The following is a 21,674-nucleotide window of genomic DNA, read 5'->3' as shown; positions in this document are numbered from 1 at the left end:
CGCCCCTGTTCCCTTCGGGCTGTTGTTATTTGTGTACACATGTTGTTCATGTTGAATGGTTTTAAGTTTTCCGAACTTCCTTCGGATTGAATTTACTTTAGACCAATTTATAAGTTTGCTCCTTCTTGCTTTTGCACCAAAACTGAGGAGCCCGTGATGCACGGGGGGTGTATAGGCAGAAGGGGAGGAGTTTACACTTTAAGTGTAATACTTTGTGTGGCCTCCGGAGGCAGAAGCTATACACCCCAATTGTCTGGGTCTCCCAATTGGAGCTAGAAGAAAAGGAATTTACGGTAAGTAAACAAAATTCCCTTCTTTTCCCCAAGATCATTTCAATAGGGGGGAAAAAAATGCATGTAAGAGGCTTTCAAACCAGTCTTTCCAGCCTTCAGCTGCGTTGATATCAGAATGTGCTTATTTGGAGGACAGATGCTTGCAGTGAAAGGCACGCACCAGTCCCCTCCTCCTGAGTGTTCTCTCCCGCAGTATTCTGTCCCGAGTTAATCAGCTCAGCCATCGCTCTTGTCATGTTGCTATTCGGCTGAACTCACCCACAGCTCTATCTCCTTATCTCCAGTACGATAACTAACGGCTGTATTGGGTTTACTTCTTTAAGCACCTTGTTCTCAGAGGACACAGGTTCTGACCCCTTCACTGCCAGCATCCGTACTCCACAGAACTGCATTGTGATATCAATTCAGCTGAAGGTAGGCAAATAGAATTTTCTGAAGGATAGGTGTTTGGAAGCCACTTACATGCATTTTTTTTTTTTTTGTATACAGGAATAAAGAGGAAACTTATAAAGAACTGTCTGCTAAAGTTTCATAACTTTCGATGATATTTTTCTTAAGTTGATAAATGCGTTTCTATGTCTGCATTTCTCACCTCTTCATTTTTAGCATCTAAATGGATAAATGCAGGATTTGCTTGTTTCTCTTGCAGTTTATGCTGATGGCAGCATATGTTTAGACATCCTTCAGAACCGCTGGAGCCCAACTTACGATGTCTCTTCCATATTAACATCCATTCAGGTGAGACCCGCAGCGTTCCACTAGTGAGGGCCTAGTTTCATAAACTGTGTTACTCATATATACAGTGGGGAAAAAATGTATTTAGTCATCCACCAATTGTGCAAGTTCTCCCACTTAAAAAGATGAGGTCTGTAATTGACATCATAGGTAGACCATAACTATGAGAGACCAAATGAGAAAACAAATCCAGAAAATCACCTTGTCTGATTTGGCAAGATTTTTTTTTTTTCTTTTCTTCAAATTATGGTGGAAAATAAGTATTTGGTCAATAACTAACTAAAGTTCATGTCAATGGCTAGGCCACTCCAGGAGCTTCGTATGCTTCTTACTAAGCCACTCCTTCGTTGCCCAGGTGGTGTGCTTGGGATCATTATCATGCTGAAAGATCCAGCCACATTTCATTTTCAATGCCCTTGCTGATGGAAGGAGGTTTGTATTCAAAATCTCACAATACATGGCTCCATTCATTCTTTAATGTACACGATCAGTCGTCCCTGCTCCCTTTGCAGAAAAACTGCTCCAAAGCATGATGTTGCCACCCCCATGCTTCACAGTAGGTATGGTGTTTTTTTTTTTTGTTAGATGCAACTCATCACTCTGTCTCCTCCAAACACGATGAGTTGTGTTTCTACCAAACGGTTCTATTTTTTTTTTTTTTTCTCTTTATCAGACCATATGACATTCTCCCAATACTCTTCTTGATAATCCAAATGCTCTTTAGCAAACCTCATACAAGCCCAGACATGTACTGGCTTAAGCAGGGGAAACACGTCTGGCACTGCAGGACCTGAGTCCCTGGCAGCGTAGTGTGTTACTGATAGTAGCCTTTGTTATGGTGGTCCCAGCTCTATGCAGGTCATTCACTAGGTCCCCTCGTGTGGTTCCCGGGTTTTGGTTCACTGTTCTTGTGATCATTTTGACCCCCACAGGGTGAGATCTTGCCTGGAGACCCAGGTCGAGGGAGATTCAGTGGTCTTGGATGTCTTCTATTTTCTTATTATTCATCACACCAAGCTGCTTGCCTCTTGCAGATTCCTTCTTCCCAGCCTGGTGCACGGCTACAATTGTTTCTGGTGTCCCTCGACAGCTCTTTGGTCTTCACCATAGTGGAGTGTGACTGTTTGAGGTTGTGGACATGTGTCTTTTATACTGATAAGTTCAAACGGGTATCATTACTACAGGTAATGAGTGGAGGACAGAGGAGTTTTTTAAAGAAGTTACAGGTCTGGGAGAGCCAGATCTCTTGCATGTTTTTAGGTGACTAAATACTTATTTTCCACAATATTTTTCAAATAAAATCTTGAAAAATCAGACAAGGTAGTTGTGGTCTACCTATGATGTCAATTACAGACCTTTCTCATCTTAAGTGGGAGAACTTAATTGGTGGCTGACTAAATAAATACCCCCCCCCCCCACTGTACATGTGTGGGAGGTAGGCCTACAGTGCGTTTCTGTGTGGCTTTAGCATAAAGGTCAATCTACATGCTCTAATTGGCTGGCATTGTGATATCAAGTTAAAAAGGGCCTGATTCATTAACACTGATGTTTTGTACCCCACTCTTGGTGATGGGCATGTAGTAGGAGTAAGATGCCCCTATCTTCCAACTTCTGTGCACCTTGTTAGACTTGGTAACATTTCTGGCATAAGTTACACCACAACCATTGAGTAATGCATTGGGCAGTCTTCTTTATGTCTTCTTTATGCCTCATCTCACCTCTGCCCACTTTGAACAGCTTTGGCAAATTTTCTTTGTGGAAAAACTTTGGGCCCAAGTCATGAAAGTGTCACCAAAACCCTTCAAATGTCGCAAAGTATATATCCTACAATTCAGTTGCTTTTTGGAGTGGTGGTGGGGGACAGGAGACTGATAACATGGGCATTTGTGATGGATGATATGGCTTCCTTGTTTCTATTTGGATCCAGCTTTGTGGAGTTATGAAGTTTCTAGCAGGACTATTTGCACACAATGTAGTTGTTCAATGTCTGAGTAGCTCCAGTATTATGACCATATATATTTAATAAAGCTTCACAGAACAGATGCTTTGAAGTGGATTTGTCACCAATGCGAGAGCAACCTACTCTTAAAGGGAACCAAACAGCAGGATTTTGGTATAAAAGGTGCAGCCAGTGCAGTACTGGCACTATCAAGCAGATTATCTACATACCATTAGGGGGCAGCTCGGATGTTTAGGCTGTGAAATCCAACTTCATGAAGTTTAAAAATTCATCATGTTTTTGATTGACAGTTGCACGTCTCCAGATAATATCCGGACGGGTTATGCACATGATTCCCGCGCCCCCTGTTCCTCCCTCTCTCTGGCTGTATGCAAATTTCTCTATTCAGTAACAGTGTCTGAGTTGGCGCCTGCGCATACCGCTTATCTCTGGCGCCATGTTTTTGAAGCCCGCATTACCTAGTCTTGTGCCTGAGAGGTTGGCGCATGCGCCCTCGCTTCTTCAGATCTTGTTGTGACCGGAACTGCGCGTGGTCACAACAGGACTGGAAAACAGTTGATGTTACGGATTAGCTGCAACAGACGATATTGTAGCTGCAGCTAATCGGTAAGATCAGCTGTTCTCCAGTCCTGTTGTGACCGCGCGTGCTCCCGCGGTCACAACAAGATCTGAGGAAGCGAGGGCGCATGTGCCAACCTCTCAGGCACAAGACTAGGTAATGCGGGCTTCAAAAACATGGCGCTGGAGATGAGCGCTATGCGCAGGCGCCAACTCCAACGATGTGTTACTGAATAGAGAAATTTGCTTACAGCCAGAGAGGGAGGAACAGGCGGTGGTGGTGGCGGGGGGATGGGGGTGGGACGGGAATCATGTGCATAATATCTGGGCGGGTTATCTGGAGACGTGCTACTGTCAATCAAAAACATGATTAATTTTTAAACTTCATAAACTTGGATTTCATAGCCTAAACATCCGAGTTGCCCACTAATGGTATGTAGATAATCTGCTTGATAGTGCCAGTATTGCACTGGCTTTACCTTTTTATACCAAAATCCTGATGTTTGGTTCCCTTTAAGGACACATCTATTCTATTAACTAAATGGTCATTTGTCTAAAGAAATCTGAAAGACTAGAGCGTGAAAACTCCACGTTTATTATTTTTCTACTTTGGCAATATATAAAACTTTTTTTTTTGTTTGTCTTTCCCCTTTTAAGTCTCTACTTGATGAACCAAACCCCAACAGTCCCGCAAACAGTCAAGCAGCACAACTTTATCAGGAAAACAAACGAGAATATGAAAAGAGGGTATCAGCAATTGTAGAGCAAAGCTGGAACGACTCCTAAGCCCTCACTTACCATCGTTGGTTCTTCTCCTTTGTGAACGTCTTAACATTGGAAGAGACAGAATTGAGAACTTCTACCAATGCCTCAAGTTTTAGAGATTTTCAGAATATCTTTTGGTTCCCATTATATTCCTGTTTGGAAAGTGTAAAAGCTTGTGTATCTTAGTGTATTTTTTATTGCATGTTGTGCATGGTTTGAGAATAAGTTATTGCTACATTTGTAATATATCCTGTTTGTATTACCCCCTACTTTAATGTAAATGGTTGGCATGGAGTTTTCATGCAAATACACATTTTGTAAATCCGTACACTTTCTTTAAGAAATCTGAATGCTTCAGTTTTGTGACTTTTTTTTTTTTTTTTTTTTTTTATTTTATTTTATAGGAGAGTACTTAATTTTTTTTATTTTTTTTTAATATTTTAAGGTAAGCTGTTAACTTCTCACAATAGAGTTGACTAATCAACCGTTTCTGGGTGTTCTTGTCTCTTCACTTTTATCAGAGGATCAATTCTGAGTTACAAAGCTACAGGTAAAATCTGTATTCAGTGAAGACTCTCATGGAGATGGTAGGTGTTACTGATGATGGAAGAGGGGACAGAGAAAGAAGCAAATTTTACTGATAAGATGTTATTGGGGGGATTTGATTTATGAAATGGGAATTAAAACCAGTTAAGACCGCTTTACACGCAACGACTTTTCTAACGAGATGTCGTCGGGGGTCACTGAATTCGTGACGCACATCCGGCGTCGTTAGCGACATCGTTGCGTGTGACACCTACGAGCGACCGCTAACTATCAGAAATATTCACCAAATCGCTGATTGTTGACACGTCATTCATGTTCAAAATCTCGTTGCTGCTTTTGGACGCAGGTTGTTCGTAATTTCTGAGACAGCACACATCGCTACGTGTGACACCCCGGGAACGACTAACCACAGCGTTCCTACGTCCTCCGCCGATTGACGTCACTATGACTCCACACGAACCACCCCCTTTAAAAAGAGGTAGTTTGCCGGCCACAGCGACGTCGCTATTAAGGGAAGTCTGTTTGCCACGGGCAGCGATTTGCCAGTGACGCACAAACGATGGGGGCGGGTGCGATCGCTAGCGATGTCGCAGCGTGTAAAGCAGCCTTTACTCTTAAAGCGCACCAATCAATAGGAGCTTCCGATTATAACCTAGTGCCAGTGCTATATACTGGGACTATTAGGCTGATTCTATACATACCTTTAATTGTCAGCTAGCAACTAAAGTTCAAGCAAGTAAAGCTTGTAAAATGTATAGCTTTTTGATTAGCAGTAGCGACCGATCAGCTGATAGCTGGGGTGGGTATTCCTAATGATTCCTGCCCCTCTGCCTTTCAATCCTCCCTGTTATTTATGCTAATTATATTATAGAATCGTTCTAACTGGGTGGATGGATAGACAGGCAATCACCTATGAATACCCAACCCAGCTATTGGCTGATCGGCAGCTGCTGTCATTGAAAAAGCTGTACATTTTACAAACTTTACTTGCTTGTGTATCAAAACCTATACATCCTAGCTGACAAAGGCATGTATAGAATCAGCATTATAGCACTGGCTTTAGATTATGTAGGAAAATCCTGGCGACTGGTGTGCTTTAAACAGCCACCAAATGTCGGTGGTTTAGCTTCAGGGAGATAATGTTCAGGTGCTGGAATCTAACATACCTGGTTCTTCACATTATATGCTTGGACCATTACCCTGTGTAGTGACCCCCTCACCGGTGTTGCAGTTGAACTTCTATTGATGTAAATGAGTTGAGCTGCAATATCTGAAGTGATACCCCAGTGTGCACTGTACTTCCAGCAGCCTCAGCAGAGGGCTGTGGTGCAGGATCTCTCATAATACTGATCTTTGCTATTATTCTCAATCCTGGAAAACAAGTATCTAACACATTTTATGAACAGATGCACTGTTCCTAGGGTGGGAAATCTTTCTAATCCTGCACAAACCCATTCAATAGCAGAATGTGTGTGTGTGTGTGTGTGTGTGTGTGTAATATATATAAATATATATATAATTTTTTTTCCTCCAGCATAGGATTGACAGGACTATAAGATTGCATGACTGGCTTAATATTTCCTAGACGTGTATGTGTGTGGCATACAGTCTGACAATGCACTTTTTTTTTTTTGGTTTATAATTCCAAAGTTTACATTCAACTGAAGTTGTAGATTTTCTTTAACATCCCAAATGCATTGAGAAACCATTCCCTCTTGGTGTATATGCACGACTTTTCAAGTCTCGTAGTTTTTGGATTGTAAAATGCACTTTTCCTCCCAAGAATTTGGGAGGAAAATGAGAGCTGTGTCTTTAAAATACGAATGTAGCTTACCAGGAGGCGGTGAAGAGGGATAGCAGCGAGCGGGCAGTGAGGTACAAGCCCTTCTGAAGATCTCAGCAGTGAGGTCTTCCAAATAATGGTGCCCAGAGTTGGCGCATGTGAAGATGGAGCTCTCAGCTTGAGCTCTCATCAGCACACGTGCCGACTCCAACCGCTGTCTCTTTGAAGCCTGCCAGAGCCGCTGCCCAGGTACAGAGTAACACCAGCTACCCCAGGAAATATCTGCCCCCACCCCCTTTGCACCGCCGCTGCCTCCTGTGACCTCTACCACAGCTACTGCCCCCCTGGTATGACACCACCAGATTATAAAACTGTTTTTTGTTTGTTTTTTTTTTACCTTTTCTCTCTCTAAACTTGGGGCGAGTCTTATCTGGTGCATCTTATAAAATGAAAAATATGGTACATTTTGCCCAGAATCTGCTTAAAGTTCCACTACTTTTCAAGGGAATGTCTCAGCTTATACATGCTGCTAACTCATAGCCAGAATGTATAGTCACTTGGTTGTATGGTCACAGACAAGTATTCTAATACTTCAATGTTTGAGGAAAAACATACATCTAAATAGCAACTGGCTGTAAGACTAGAAACACTCCTCAGGCCCCTGCAGCTATAGAAGTGTTACCACAAATGCTGCAGCGATTCAGAGGCCAGCATACCTGTCCAGATAGATGCTGACCATGATTGGGGCAGCATGCATCAGACAGGTTCATTTTATTGACTTTGGGATTGGTAAACCATGAATCGGTTGCTAGAAGCAGCATGCTCATTTATCACGTAGCCTCACCTACCTTATTCCCTGAAAATAAACAGGAATTTTAGGCATAAGGCTTAAAGGGAACCTGTCAGGTCCCTTATGTGTTCTAACCTAGAGGCAGGGTGATGTGTGGCCTAGTAACCCCTTCCTACACATCCCTGTGTTGTAATTGTGTAATATGAATGAATAAAAATGTTTTGTGTTCCGTATGTAAAAGAGCAGAGGCTCTATCCTCATGGGCGTCGCATCGTCCTGTGGCGTGATACCATGGATTTATATGAGCGACGTTCCTGTAGCTCCATGAGATCCCGCAGCCTTCTTATCTGGGTGCTTGCTAATCTGCTTCAGAGGTGCTCTGCAAATGCTCAGACTCCTGCGGTTCCAGTCATGTGCAGAGCCACCTCCTGAAGTCGGCAAGTAAACAGCTGAGACAGTGCATGACCCGAACCACAGGAGTCTTCTGAGCATGTGCAGTGCGTGTCTGAAGCTGAGAAGCAAGCACCCGGATAATAAAGTTGCAGGAATAAGTGCATACGCGTGGGATCTCAAGGAGCGACGGGGACATCACTCATGTAAATCCATAGTATGACACCCACAGGGCGATGGGGCAGCCAGGGGGCTAGAGCCTCTGCTCTTTTATATACGTAACCCATAACATTTTTATACATTCATATTACACAATATTACAACACAGGGATGGGTAGGAAGGGGTTACTAGACCACACATCACCCTGCTTCTAGGTTAGAATGCATATAGGACCTGAACGGTTCTCTTTAAATAAGCCTTACCCCAAAAATAAGCTCTAGTTCAAATACATGTCCATGGAGCAAAAAGTTGAATACTGCAGGACACTTCATTATAGAAAACAGACACCCTCAAGAAAGAAGATAACCCAGCAATCATGCTCACCAGACATCGAACAGGAGGACCTGCAGTGCATACACAGAGGTTCCTCAGCAGGTCCTCAAGCTCCACTGCACTGCATATCAGGTTCCCCTAGTGGGTAGAAGCAATCTGTATAGTCATATGTGGCAAGTGTGTGATCTGTATGAGAACATTTGCCAGAAGCGGTGAAGGAACATGTGCAGCATACCTGCTGGGAGCGCCTCTGACTATCTTAGGAGAAGCTGGGAGTGATGCAGACACCCAGGGTCTGGTAAGTAAGATTCTCCTGGGAAGGGAAAAGTTAGGGGGGGAGGGGGCTCTCCCCCAACCATGTTTCACTAAGAAGCCAGCCTTGGGGCATTTGCTTTTTTCAGGGCAAAAAAAAAATATATAAAGACATGGTCTTTTTAGCAAAACACAGTAGAAAGCTGCTCACCACTATAGTGGAAAGTACAGAGGAGGATATGGGTAGTAGTACTGCTTCAGGCAGTGTGCACATAACCTTCAGAAATATTTTCCTATAGGTGGGGTGAGACCTGTGGAATATTGATGCAGAAATTGGGTGATTTGGCAGCAAAACACATGGACGGGTAAGCAATGCTTAACTTTAAGGCTATGTGCGCACTTACCGGATTTTGCCACGGATTTGCTGCTTGTTTCGCTGCAGAAAATGTTCATAACATCTCTGCAGTGAATAACCAGCAAATCCTATGGAGAAAAAAAAATCCTGTGCGCACTGGGTGGAATTTGACAGCTGCATGTTTTGCTGCGGAAATCCCTCAGCAAAAACAAGTGCATGTCACTTCTTTTCCGCAGGTAGCTGCAGGTTTTCCCTAATCTAATGTAAAAATCACGCAGGGAACAGCTTGTGGAAAAACCGCACCAAATCCGCAACAAAACGCGACAATCCGCATGTGGATTTTGGTGCGGAATTTGGTGCGGATTTTTTCCGCAGGTGATAACATCTTTGAGAGCCTGCGGAATTTACGCAAGGAAATTTCATTTCTTTGTCGCTCCATTGGGAGACCCAGACACTTGGGTGTATAGCTATGCCTCCGGAGGCCACACAAAGTATTACACTAAAAGTGTAAAGCCCCTCCCCTTCTGCCTATACACCCCCCGTGCATCACGGGCTCCTCAGTTTTTATGCTTTGTGCGAAGGAGGCTGACATCCACGCATAGCTCCACAGCTTAGTCAGCAGCAGCTGCTGACTAGGTCGGATGGAAGAAAAGAGGGCCCATAACAGGGCCCCCAGCATGCTCCCTTCTCACCCCACTTTGTCGGCGGTGTTGTTAAGGTTGAGGTACCCATTGCGGGTACACAGGCAGGAGCCACATGCTGTTTTCCTTCCCCATCCCTTAATGGGCTCTGGGTGAAGTGGGATCCTGATCGGTCTCCAGGCACTGGGACCGTGCTCCCTCCGCAGCCCCTGGGAATCTGCTGGATAGGAGCTGGGTATCGTCAGGGACAAGGCCCTGCTACTGTGAGGTACTCTGTGTCCCCGTAAGGACCGCGCATGGAGCGCTTGTGCCATACACATTGCAGCACTGCTGGGTGTGTTAGTGCGCCGGGGACTACCGCGCGACCGCGCTTATTGCCGGCCACGCTTATAACTTTAGTCCCCGGCTTCTGCGGCCTAGTATCGCATATTCCCGCCCACAGGCCTGCCAGTCAGGGGAAGGGCGGGACGCTGCACAGATCGTCAGCACTGAGGGCTGGAGCATACATTAGTATCCTCCTCCCCCCTCACTCAGTATACTGGGGCACTAGATTCCCGCACTTTCTTGGGCACGCCCACGGTCCCCTCCTCCCCACAGAACGCCGGCAGCCATTCCTGTCAGCGATTCAGACGCTGGAGAGGAGAGACAACACAGGGAGACCCAGGCAGGGAATCTGGTGATCACATTACCGCTCTGAGCGGTCGGTAAGCAGCACCTGTGGTGCTGGCCCCACTGAGTACCGAAGTGTATATATATATATATATATATATATATATATATATATATATATATATATATATATATATATATATATATATTAGGCTTATAGGCTATACATTTGCACTGTACGGTCGCTCTGTTGATTTTTGGCTATATACCCTCCTGGATTGTTCTCAGAGGAGACAACAGCATGTCGTCCGCAAAAAGCAAGGGTGCCAAAGCACAGGCGTACTTTGCAGCCTGTACCTCATGTGCAGCCATACTACCGGCAGGTTCCACTGACCCTCATTGTGTGCAATGCTCGGCCCCTGTGGCACTTACTCAGCCGGAGCCTCTGCTACTGGTGGCCCAGGTGGAACCACCTGCTACCACTGCTATCCAGGTGACAGGGACGGAGTTTGCAGCTTTTGCTGACAAACTGTCTGAGAGTATGGATAAATGGTCTGCTAAAATACTAGAAGCCTTACAGTCCAGACCGGTGATTCAGGCCCCGGGCACTGTTCAATCTTTGACCCCTGGTCCCCCTCAATTGGATCAGCAAAGTGCCCCTGGGGTGACCCATAGGTCCCAGGGTGAGGTTTTTGACACGGACCGCAGTCCCAGGCCGCCCAAGCGGGCTCGCTGGGAAATTCCCTCCACCTCATCACACTGTTCAGGGTCTCAGCATGAGGACTCTCTGGAGGATGAAGCGGAGGTAACAGATCAGGATTCTGATCCTGAAGCCGCTCTCAACCTTGATACACCTGAAGGTGACGCTGTAGTGAATGACCTTATAGCGACCATCAATCAGGTGTTGGATATTTCTCCCCCTGCTCCTACAATTGAGGAGTCAGCTTCTCAGGAGAAATTCCGTTTCAGATTTCCCAAGCGTACATTGAGTACGTTTCTGGATCACTCTGACTTCAGAGAGGCAGTCCAGAAAAACCGAGACTGTCCAGACAAGCGTTTTTCCAAGCGCCTTAAGGATACACGTTATCCCTTCCCCCCTGATGTTGTCAAGGGCTGGACCCAGTGTCCTAAGGTGGATCCTCCAATCTCCAGACTGGCGGCTAGATCCATAGTTGCAGTGGAAGATGGGGCTTCACTCAAAGATGCCACTGACAGACAGATGGAACTATGGTTGAAATCCATCTATGAAGCTATCGGCGCGTCTTTTGCTCCAGCATTCGCAGCCGTATGGGCACTCCAAGCTATCTCAGCTTGTCAGGCGCAGATTAATACAGTCACACGTACATCTGCCCCGCAAGTGGTGTCCTTAACCACTCAGGCGTCGGCGTTTGCGTCCTACGCCATTAATGCTATCCTGGACTCTACGAGCCGTACGGCGGTAGCATCCGCCAATTCGGTGGTAGTCCGCAGGGCCATGTGGCTACGTGAATGGAAGGCAGACTCTGCTTCCAAAAAGTTCTTAACCGGTTTGCCATTGTCTGGCGACCGCTTGTTTGGTGAGCGATTGGATGAAATCATTAAACAATCCAAGGGAAAGGACTCATCCTTACCCCAGTCCAAACCAAACAGACCTCAACCACGGAAGGTACAATCGAGGTTTCGGTCCTTTCGGACCGCGGGCAGGTCTCAATTCTCCTCGTCCAAAAGGCCTCAGAAAGATCAGATCCTAAAAAGATCGCTGGAGGAACCGCTCCCAAAGCGGCCTCCTCATGACTTTCGGCCTCCTCAAACCGCATCCTCGGTCGGTGGCAGGCTCTCCCGCTTTTGCTGGCTGCCACAGGTAAAAGACCGATGGGTGAGAGACATTCTATCTCAAGGTTACAGGATAGAGTTCAGCTGTCGTCCTCCAACTCGTTTCTTCAGAACATCTCCGCCCCCCGAAAGAGCCGATGCTCTTCTGCAGGCGGTGTGCACTCTGAAGGCGGAAGGAGTGGTGATCCCTGTTCCTCTTCAGCAACGGAGTCACGGTTTTTACTCCAACTTGTTCGTGGTGCCAAAAAAGGACGGATCCTTCCGTCCTGTTCTGGACCTAAAACTGCTCAACAAGCATGTGAAAACCAGGCGGTTCCGGATGGAATCGCTCCGCTCCGTCATCGCCTCAATGTCCCAAGGAGATTTCCTGGCATCAATCGACATCAAAGATGCTTATCTCCGCGTACCGATTGCACCAGAGCATCAGGGCTTCCTGCGTTTCGCCATAGGGGACGAACACCTTCAGTTCGTGGCACTGCCTTTTGGCCTGGCGACAGCCCCACGGGTCTTCACCAAGGTTATGGCAACAGTGGTGGCAATCCTACACTCTCAGGGACACTCGGTGATCCCTTACTTAGACGATCTGCTTGTCAAGGCACCCTCTCAAGGGGCATGCCAACACAGCCTGAACATTGCTCTGGAGACTCTCCAGAGTTTCGGGTGGATCATCAATTTTCCAAAGTCAAATCTGACACCGGCCCAATCACTGACATATCTTGGCATGGAGTTTCATACTCTCTCAGCGATAGTGAAGCTTCCGCTGAACAAACAGCGTTCACTACAGACAGGGGTGCAATCTCTCCTTCAAGGACAGTCACACCCCCTGAGGCGCCTCATGCACTTCCTAGGGAAGATGGTAGCAGCAATGGAGGCAGTTCCTTTTGCGCAGTTTCACCTGCGCCAACTTCAATGGGACATTCTCCGCAAATGGGACAGGAAGTCGACGTCCCTCGACAGGAACGTCTCCCTTTCAAGGGCAGCCAAGGCTTCCCTTCAGTGGTGGCTTCTCCCCACTTCTCTGTCGAAGGGGAAATCCTTCCTGCCCCCATCCTGGGCGGTGGTCACGACGGACGCGAGCCTGTCAGGGTGGGGAGCGGTCTTTCTCCACCACAGGGCTCAGGGTACTTGGACTCAGACAGAGTCCTCCCTTCAGATCAATGTTCTGGAGATAAGGGCAGTGTATCCTGCCCTAAAGGCGTTCCAGCCGTGGCTGGAAGGCAAACAGATCCGAATTCAGTCGGACAACTCCACAGCGGTGGCATACATCAACCACCAAGGCGGGACACGCAGTCGGCAAGCCTTCCAGGAAGTCCGGCGGATTCGGCTGTGGGTGGAAGCCACAGCCTCCACCATATCCGCAGTTCACATCCCGGGCGTAGAAAACTGGGAAGCAGACTTTCTCAGTCGCCAGGGCATGGACGCAGGGGAATGGTCCCTTCACCCGGACGTGTTTCAGGAGATCTGTTACCGCTGGGGCATGCCGGACGTTGACCTAATGGCGTCCCGGCACAACAACAAGGTCCCGGCATTCATGGCACGGTCTCAAGATCACAGAGCTCTGGCGGCAGACGCCTTAGTTCAGGATTGGTCGCAGTTTCAACTCCCTTATGTGTTTCCTCCTCTGGCACTGTTGCCCAGAGTGTTACGCAAGATCAGGGCCGACTGCCGCCGCGCCATCCTCGTCGCTCCAGACTGGCCGAGGTCGTGGTACCCGGATCTGTGGCATCTCACGGTCGGCCAACCGTGGACACTACCAGACCGACCAGACTTGCTGTCTCAAGGGCCGTTTTTCCATCTGAATTCTGCGGCCCTCAACCTGACTGTGTGGCCATTGAGTCCTGGATCCTAGCGTCTTCAGGGTTATCCCAAGAGGTCATTGCCACTATGAGACAGGCTAGGAAACCAACGTCCGCCAAGATCTACCACAGGACGTGGAAGATATTCCTGTCGTGGTGCTCTGCTCAGGGTTTTTCTCCCTGGCCATTTACCTTGCCCACTTTTCTGTCCTTCCTTCAATCCGGATTGGAAAAGGGTTTGTCGCTCGGCTCCCTTAAGGGACAAGTCTCTGCGCTCTCTGTGTTTTTTCAGAAGCGCCTAGCCAGACTTCCACAGGTACGCACGTACGTTCCTGCAGGGGGTTTGTCACATCGTCCCTCCTTACAGGCGTCCGTTAGAACCCTGGGATCTGAACAGAGTACTGATGGCTCTTCAGAAACCACCGTTCGAGCCAATGAGGGATATTTCTCGCTCACGCCTTTCGCAGAAAGTGGTCTTCCTAGTAGCAGTCACTTCACTTCGGAGAGTGTCTGAGCTAGCAGCGTTGTCGTGCAAAGCCCCTTTCCTGGTGTTTCACCAGGACAAGGTGGTTCTGCGTCCGGTTCCGGAATTTCTCCCTAAGGTGGTATCCCCCTTTCATCTCAATCAGGATATCTCCTTACCCTCTTTTTGTCCTCATCCAGTTCACCAATGTGAAAAGGATTTGCACTTGTTAGATCTGGTGAGAGCACTCAGATTCTACATTTCTCGTACGGTGCCCCTGCGCCGCTCGGATGCACTCTTTGTCCTTGTCGCTGGCCAGCGTAAAGGGTCACAGGCTTCTAAATCAACCCTGGCTCGGTGGATCAAGGAACCAATTCTCGAAGCTTATCGTTCCTCGGGGCTTCCGGTTCCCTCAGGGCTGAAGGCCCATTCTACCAGGGCCATGGGGGCGTCCTGGGCCTTGCGGCACCAGGCTACGGCTCAGCAGGTGTGTCAGGCGGCTACCTGGTCGATCCTGCACACTTTCACGAAACACTATCAGGTGCATACCTATGCTTCGACAGATGCCAGCCTAGGTAGGCGAGTCCTTCAGGCGGCGGTTGCCCACCTGTAGGACGGAGCCGTTTACGGCTCTATTATGAGGTATTATTTACCCACCCAGGGACTGCTTTTGGACGTCCCAAGTGTCTGGGTCTCCCAATGGAGCGACAAAGAAGAAGGGAATTTTGTTTACTTACCGTAAATTCCTTTTCTTCTAGCTCCAATTGGGAGACCCAGCACCCGCCCCTGTTCCCTTCGGGCTGTTGTTCTTTGTGTACACATGTTGTTCATGTTGAATGGTTTCAGTTCTCCGATATTCCTTCGGATTGAATTTACTTTAAACCAATTTATAATTTTTTCCTCCTTCTTGCTTTTGCACCAAAACTGAGGAGCCCGTGATGCACGGGGGGTGTATAGGCAGAAGGGGAGGGGCTTTACACTTTTAGTGTAATACTTTGTGTGGCCTCCGGAGGCATAAGCTATACACCCAAGTGTCTGGGTCTCCCAATTGGAGCTAGAAGAAAAGGAATTTACGGTAAGTAAACAAAATTCCCTTCTTCCCAGTGCGCACATAGCCTAATAGGGGCAGTTGCAGAATATATCATCGGTCGTGTGTAAATACATAGCCTGAGCTGTAAGTATCACTTTTTCAGATATTAAGGTTTCACGAAAAGATTATATTGATATGGCCAGAACAACTACAGTGTTTCCCTAACACTATGAGGGTTTTATATTACTTTTTGCTCCAAAAGATGGGCTAGGGCTTATTTTCAGGGGATGTCTTTTTCCATGAACAACATGTATTCTTGAGTAAAATAATAATAACATTTAATCAAATATAGTCATATTACATTCTGGAACGTAATCATAACTTCCAAGCCCTGTGTGTATTAATCCCTGCACATACATTCCTGCCTCCTCTTCAGCCAAAGACTCCTGCAATTAAGGCTCTGTGCGCACTAGTGCGTTTTACCCACGGAAATTTCTTGAGAAATGTCTGCAATCTTTGTGCAGACATTTCCCAGCAAATTCTATGAGAAAAAAAAAAATAGCTGTGCGGATTTTTCTCAAATTTCCTTGAGAAGAATTTCTCGAGAAAATTTCTTGAGAAAATGAGCATGTCAATTCTTTTCCGCAGGTACCCTGCGGAATTCAGCAGTACAGCCTGCAAAATCTGCAGGGAACCACCCGTGGGAAAATCGCGGCAAATCCGCATGCGGAGTTGGTGCGGATTTTTTCCGGAGGGCCGGAAATCTTTCACTCCCAGAAGTTTCTCAAGAAATTTTCTTGAGAAACTTCACATTTCTCTAGTCCCTTCCACGACAGCATAGGAGGTTGTCTCTCCACGCCCTAATTGGGACAGGAAGCACAAGAGGTTTAAAAAGGACCCTCCCACCTCCCATAGCCAGTGTCTTTCCTGTCCCCATGGGGCATGGGGAGGTTTTCTTTTTCTCTTATGCTGTGGTGGCCGGCGAACTACAGTATATATTTTTTTTTTTTGTTTGTTCCTACCTTAAGCCGGGTAGTATCGGTCGGGCCTTCGCCGCTCTTCCCCTACTGTTCCCTCACGCTGTGGGGGGACTGCTGCTCCAGCCTTCCGGAACTCCTCTGAGGCGATGCAGGCTGTGTAGCTCCCCGGCCGGCGTCCTCCCTGAGCCGCCGGCCGCTTCCTGCATGCTTGCTGCTGGGCGATCCGGAAGTGCTACCGCGGGCGGGACTTCCGGTCTAGCGAACATCCGGACGGGCACTTCCAGTCGCGGAGGCAGCGTGGAGGACACGCCGACGCTGACACGGCCTGTCAGGGACCGGATGCAGGAGGCGGGGAACGTTCCCTGTCACTGGGGGGGGGGGGGGGCAGGCCCTTCTGCATAAGGGCTGCCTTGAAGACTTCAGATTCACGGTAAGGATTGCTGCTGTGCTCCCTGACATGTCTTCCCCTGCAGCTGCATCTGCAGAGCCCAGTGTTCCCCCTGCCACAGTAAGTACGGAGGGGGGGTGGTCACTCATGCATAGGTCTCAGGCGGATATTTATGGCTCTTTCTGGTCTGTGTTTTCCAGGAGGACAAGGCCACTAAGAAATTTGACAAAAATGAAAAGTCTGAGAAGTCAGAGAGGTCTGAGAAGTCCGATAAACCGGATAAGCCTGACCGCTATGAATGGACTGAAAAGATTAAAAAGTGTCCAGTCTGTGTAAAAAAGCTACCTGCAGTCTGGGATAAGAAGCTTTGCCAACAATGTACGGACCAGATTATAGGGCTGAACAACCGTCCCTGGTAGACGAACTACGGTCCATGATGAAGCAGGAGATTCAGGCCTCACTAGCCTCCCTCCCTGCTCCTGGCCCCTTTTCCCCAAAGAAAAGGAAACTCTAGTCAGCTCAGTCTGATCATGAGGATGCTGATTCCGCCTCGGAGGGTCCCGATGAAGGTTCTTCCTCCGGGAGGTCTGACCAGTCCTTCCTTTTTCCCTCAGAAGATTTGGGGGGGGGGATCTTATTGGGGCGGTTCGGAGTACTATGGGGTTAGAGGAAGTGCAGTCTCTTCCCTCTATCCAGGATGAAATGTTTGCTGGCCTGAAAACCGTCAAACAATTAGGGTTTCCGGTTCATGCCAATATTCTGGATATTGTCTCTCGGGAATGGGAATTTCCTGAGAAGCGTTTCCAGAGTGAGCCCAGACGCCGGTTTCCTCTGGAAACTTCTGGGTTACATTGGGAGGTCCCCAAAGTAGATGTACAGGTGGCTAGGGTAGCTAAACAAACGGCGCTTCCCTTTGAAGATACTTCCCAACTTAGAGATCAGATGGATAGGAAGGTAGAGGGCCTCATGAAGCGATCCTGGGAGGCATCATCTTCTACCATTCAGGCCAACATTGCCTCCACTTGTGTGTCCCGGTCCCTACTTAGGTGGTTAGACCAGTTGGAGGCTTATATTTCCCAGGGTACCCCTCGGGATGAGTTGCTGGAATCCCTTCCCTTACTTAGGAAGGCTACCGGTTTTTTGGCAGATACCTCGGTGGAATCAGTCCGCCTGGCGGCCAGGACCTCGGTTCTATCTAACTCTGCCAGACGTGCCCTCTGGCTTAAGGCCTGGAGTGGAGACTCCACCTCCAAAATGAGACTTTGCTCCCTTCCGTTTAAAGGGGATTTGGTGTTTGGGCCTGCCCTGGATGATATTCTGGACAAGGCGAATGATCGTAAGGCCTTGCCTGATCCTAGACCCCCCAGGAAGCGGTCCTTTCGTCCCTCGCTGCCTCAGGCCTCCCATCCCAGAGGGAAAGGGAAGGCGGGCCGGTGAAGCTATCCTAAGGGTAGAGGGAGAAACATCCTCATCCCTCCCCATCAACAACGTCCTCAGCAGGACAAGCAGTGACTCGGCTCGGGTGGGGGGGGGGACGACTCTCGGCGTTTCTTCCCCAGTGGCGGTCCATCACCTCCTGCCAATGGGTTCTGAAGATCGTCTCAGAGGGTCTCTTAATAGAATTCATCTCCCCCCCTCTTCCGGGTCTCCGAGTCACGGCTCTGGCGTCGCAGGGTTCCCAGGCTCTACTGTACGCAAAGATTCAGGAGCTACTGCACTCGGGGGTCGTTTCCCCAGTCCCGAGTCAGGAAGAAGGGATAGGCCACTACTCCCGTCTCTTCCTTGTCAGAAAGCCGTCTGGCGACGTCCGGATTATCATCAATCTACGGCGTCTCAAGCGGCAGGTCAGGTACCGGCGGTTCAAGATGGAGTCCGTGAAATCGGCTATTCCCCGATAGGTCTGCACCACCAGATGGCCTCCATAGATCTGAAGGGCGCCTACTTCCATGTGCCCATCCATCCGTGTCACAGGCAATACCTCAAGTTTGCGGTTCTACACGGGGAGGAAGTGCTTCATTTCCAATTCAATGTACTTCCCTTCGGGATCTCCTCGGCTCCAAGGATCTTTTCAAAGATCATGGCAGAGGTGGTCGCCTTCATACGATTGCAGGGTATCTGTCTGGTTCCATATTTGGACGACTTTCTTCTCGTGGCTCCCTCCGCTCAGACCCTCCGGAGCCATGTGGAGAAGTCTTTAGGAATCCTTCGGTCCTTGGGATGGATCCCCAATCTCAAAAAATCACAGTTGCACCCCTCCTCCACTCGGCAGTTTCTCGGAGTGCTGCTGGACTCCGACAGGCAGGCATCCTTTCTCCCGGAGGGCCACAGAGTGGCCCTGCTAGCCAAAATCTCCAAGCTTCGCCGTCAGGCTCGCCCGACCCTTCAGGCGGCTATGTCGGCTCTGGGTTCTATGACGTCCTGCATTCCCTCAGTCAGGTGGGCTCAGGCCCATTCTCTGTGTCTCCAGGATCATATCCTGGCGCATTGGGACAGACTCCCGTCCTCCCTGAACAGACGGTTTCGCCTCTCGGGGACCGTCTCCTCATCCCTTCTCTGGTGGCTGCGGCCCAACAACCTGCAGGTGGGGGTTGCCTGGACTCAGACGCCCCTGGTTACACTGACAACCGATGCCAGCCTGCGGGGATGGGGTGCTATGGTGGCAAACTCCCCATTTCAGGGGGTCTGGAGTCCTTATGTCAGCTCCCAATCCTCCAACTACCGGGAGCTCAGGGCGGTCAGGGAAGCCCTCCTTGCGGCTCAGGATCTCGTCCGGGACTCTCATGTCCTGGTCTACTCGGACAATGTCACCAAAGTGGCACATCTTCGCCATCAGGGCAGTACACGATCGGGCGCCCTGAAGTCTGTGTTTTCCCGGATCTTCCACTGGGCAGAACAGTCCCTGCTATCCCTTTCTGCAGTACATCTAAAGGGCTCCCTAAACCTTCAGGCAAATTTCCTGAGTCGTCGGGATGTTCATCCGGGGGAATGGAGTCTGGATCAAGCGGTGTTATGCTCTCTGGTGGCAAGGTGGGGTACTCCAGAGGTGGACCTCTTTGCTTCGGCGGGAAATCGCAAGGTCGCAACATATTTCTCCCTGCACCCTCGGGACAAGGCATTGGGGGTGGACGCCTTCTGCCACGATTGGTCCTTTTGCCTCGCCTACGCTTTCCCCCCCACTTCCTCTTCTCGCACGGACCCTGAGGAAGATCAGAGACGACGGAGCCACAACTATCCTGGTAGCCCCTCTGTGGCCTCGGAGGAGTTGGTACAGCCTGATCCTGACGCTCGGGATAGACGGACCGGTCCTCCTGGGTTCCGACCCCAGTTTACTATCCCAGGGTCCGATTTTCCATCCGGATCCCCAGAAACTCAAATTGGCTGCCTGGCTTCTGAGGCCCGGGCACTGAGGGCCCAGGGACTTTCTGACAGGGTTGTGGCTACTCTACAGAAGAACCGTAAACCAGTGACTAATAGTATTTACAATAATATCTGGATGAAATTTTCCTCCTGGTGTGGTTCTCGGCCTCCTGACCCGCTCCGGCCTAACGTTGCGCAGATTCTAGACTTCCTCCAGAGTGGATTAGACCTGGGCCTTCGGCCTAGCACCCTGAAGGTTCAGGTCTCGGCACTCAGTGCAGTCTTTGACACGGCTCTGGCGGATCATCGCTGGATCCGCCGTTTCTTTGTGTCCGCTAGTAGACTCTGTCCGCGTCAGAGGGTCCTGACGCCTCGCTGGGATCTCAATGTGGTCCTTACCGGACTGTCTCAGTCTCCCTTTGAGCCGCTATCCTCCTGTAACATCCGTTCTCTTTGTCACAAGACTGCCTTTCTTGTGGCTATTACGTCTGCTCGTAGAGTCGGGGAACTTCAAGCATTGTCTATTCGGGAGCCTTACCTGACCGTCAGAGATGACAGCATTGTCTTTCAGCTGGACCCTTCCTTCCTTCCTTCCCAAGGAGGTTTCGGATTTTCACCGTTCTCAGTCCATCATCCTGCCTTCCTTCTGTCAGCATCCTAGGACTCCGGGTGAGGAAGTGTTTCATTCTTTGGATGCTCGTCGGACAGTGTTGCACTACCTGGATGTTACTGCACCTTGGCGTCTTGATCATAACCTATTCATCCAGCCCTTTAGTCGAAATAAGGGCAGGAAGGTGGCTAAGAGTACCGTCGCCAACTGGATTGTGCGGGCCACTAGAGACGCCTACCTCGCTCAGCATCTCTCTCCGCCTACCGGATTCACGGCGCACTCCACCAGGGCTACCTCTGCCTCCTGGGCTGAACGGGCAGGGGCTTCTCCTGAGCAGATCTGCAAGGCGGCTACGTGGTCTTCCCTCCATACTTTCATGAAGCATTATCGTTTGGATCTGGATTCAAACAGGGATTTGGCTTTTGGCAGGAAGGTCCTGCAGGCTGTGGTCCCCCCCTAGGTATCAATTTGTTGGTATTCCTCCTATGCGGTTGTGAAGGGACTAGAGAAATAAGAATTATTCTTACCGTTAATTTGGTTTCTAGGACCTTCCACGACAGCAGGTAATTTCCTCCCTTATCCTCGATATTCCTGGATGTGTTTGTACTTCTCATATGCTATGGGTTCTTTGTAAGACACTGGCTATGGGAGGTGGGAGGGTCCTTTTAAACCTCTTGTGCTTCCTGTCCCAATTAGGGTGTGGAGAGACAACCTCCTATGCTGTCGTGGAAGGTCCTAGAAACCGAATTAACAGTAAGAATAATTCTTATTTCTAGTGCGCACATAGCCTAAGAGACCTTTTGGTGACAACCTATTCACATGTGATAATACTGCTTCAGGACCTTTCTGACATTAGGATATAAACGCTAGGGTCCCTAGCAGAATGGGGGTCCTGGAAATTGCCCAGTTTGCATTCCCTGTCCACTACTGCCAGTCCTGCGTACCAGCATGTCTTGTTTAACTTTTAGGCTATGTGTCCATGTTGCTTTTTACCTGCTTTTTCAACTGCAGCATTTAATGCCAAAATGGATGTGTTCTGCTTTTCAAGCAGTCTATGGGAATTTGGGT

At 48.8% G+C, this 21,674-nt stretch overlaps 1 protein-coding gene across 1 annotated transcript in view; it reads left to right on the top strand.

Moving 5' to 3' along the window:
- Nucleotides 1-4,668, top strand: part of UBE2B (ubiquitin conjugating enzyme E2 B) — a 39,328-nt gene extending 34,660 nt beyond the window's left edge. The window contains exons 5-6 of the mRNA XM_075344473.1: nucleotides 943-1,031; nucleotides 4,204-4,668. Coding sequence (XP_075200588.1) covers nucleotides 943-1,031; nucleotides 4,204-4,332 — 218 coding nt within the window. The 3' untranslated portion in view covers nucleotides 4,333-4,668. The remainder of the gene's footprint in view (nucleotides 1-942; nucleotides 1,032-4,203) is intronic.
- Nucleotides 4,669-21,674: the final 17,006 nt, after the last annotated feature.

The sequence above is a fragment of the Anomaloglossus baeobatrachus genome, chromosome 4 (genome assembly GCF_048569485.1).
Source record: "Anomaloglossus baeobatrachus isolate aAnoBae1 chromosome 4, aAnoBae1.hap1, whole genome shotgun sequence".
Lineage (NCBI taxonomy): Eukaryota > Metazoa > Chordata > Amphibia > Anura > Aromobatidae > Anomaloglossus > Anomaloglossus baeobatrachus.
Note: the sequence above shows the minus strand (reverse complement) of the source record. Positions and strands in the feature narration are given on the sequence as shown.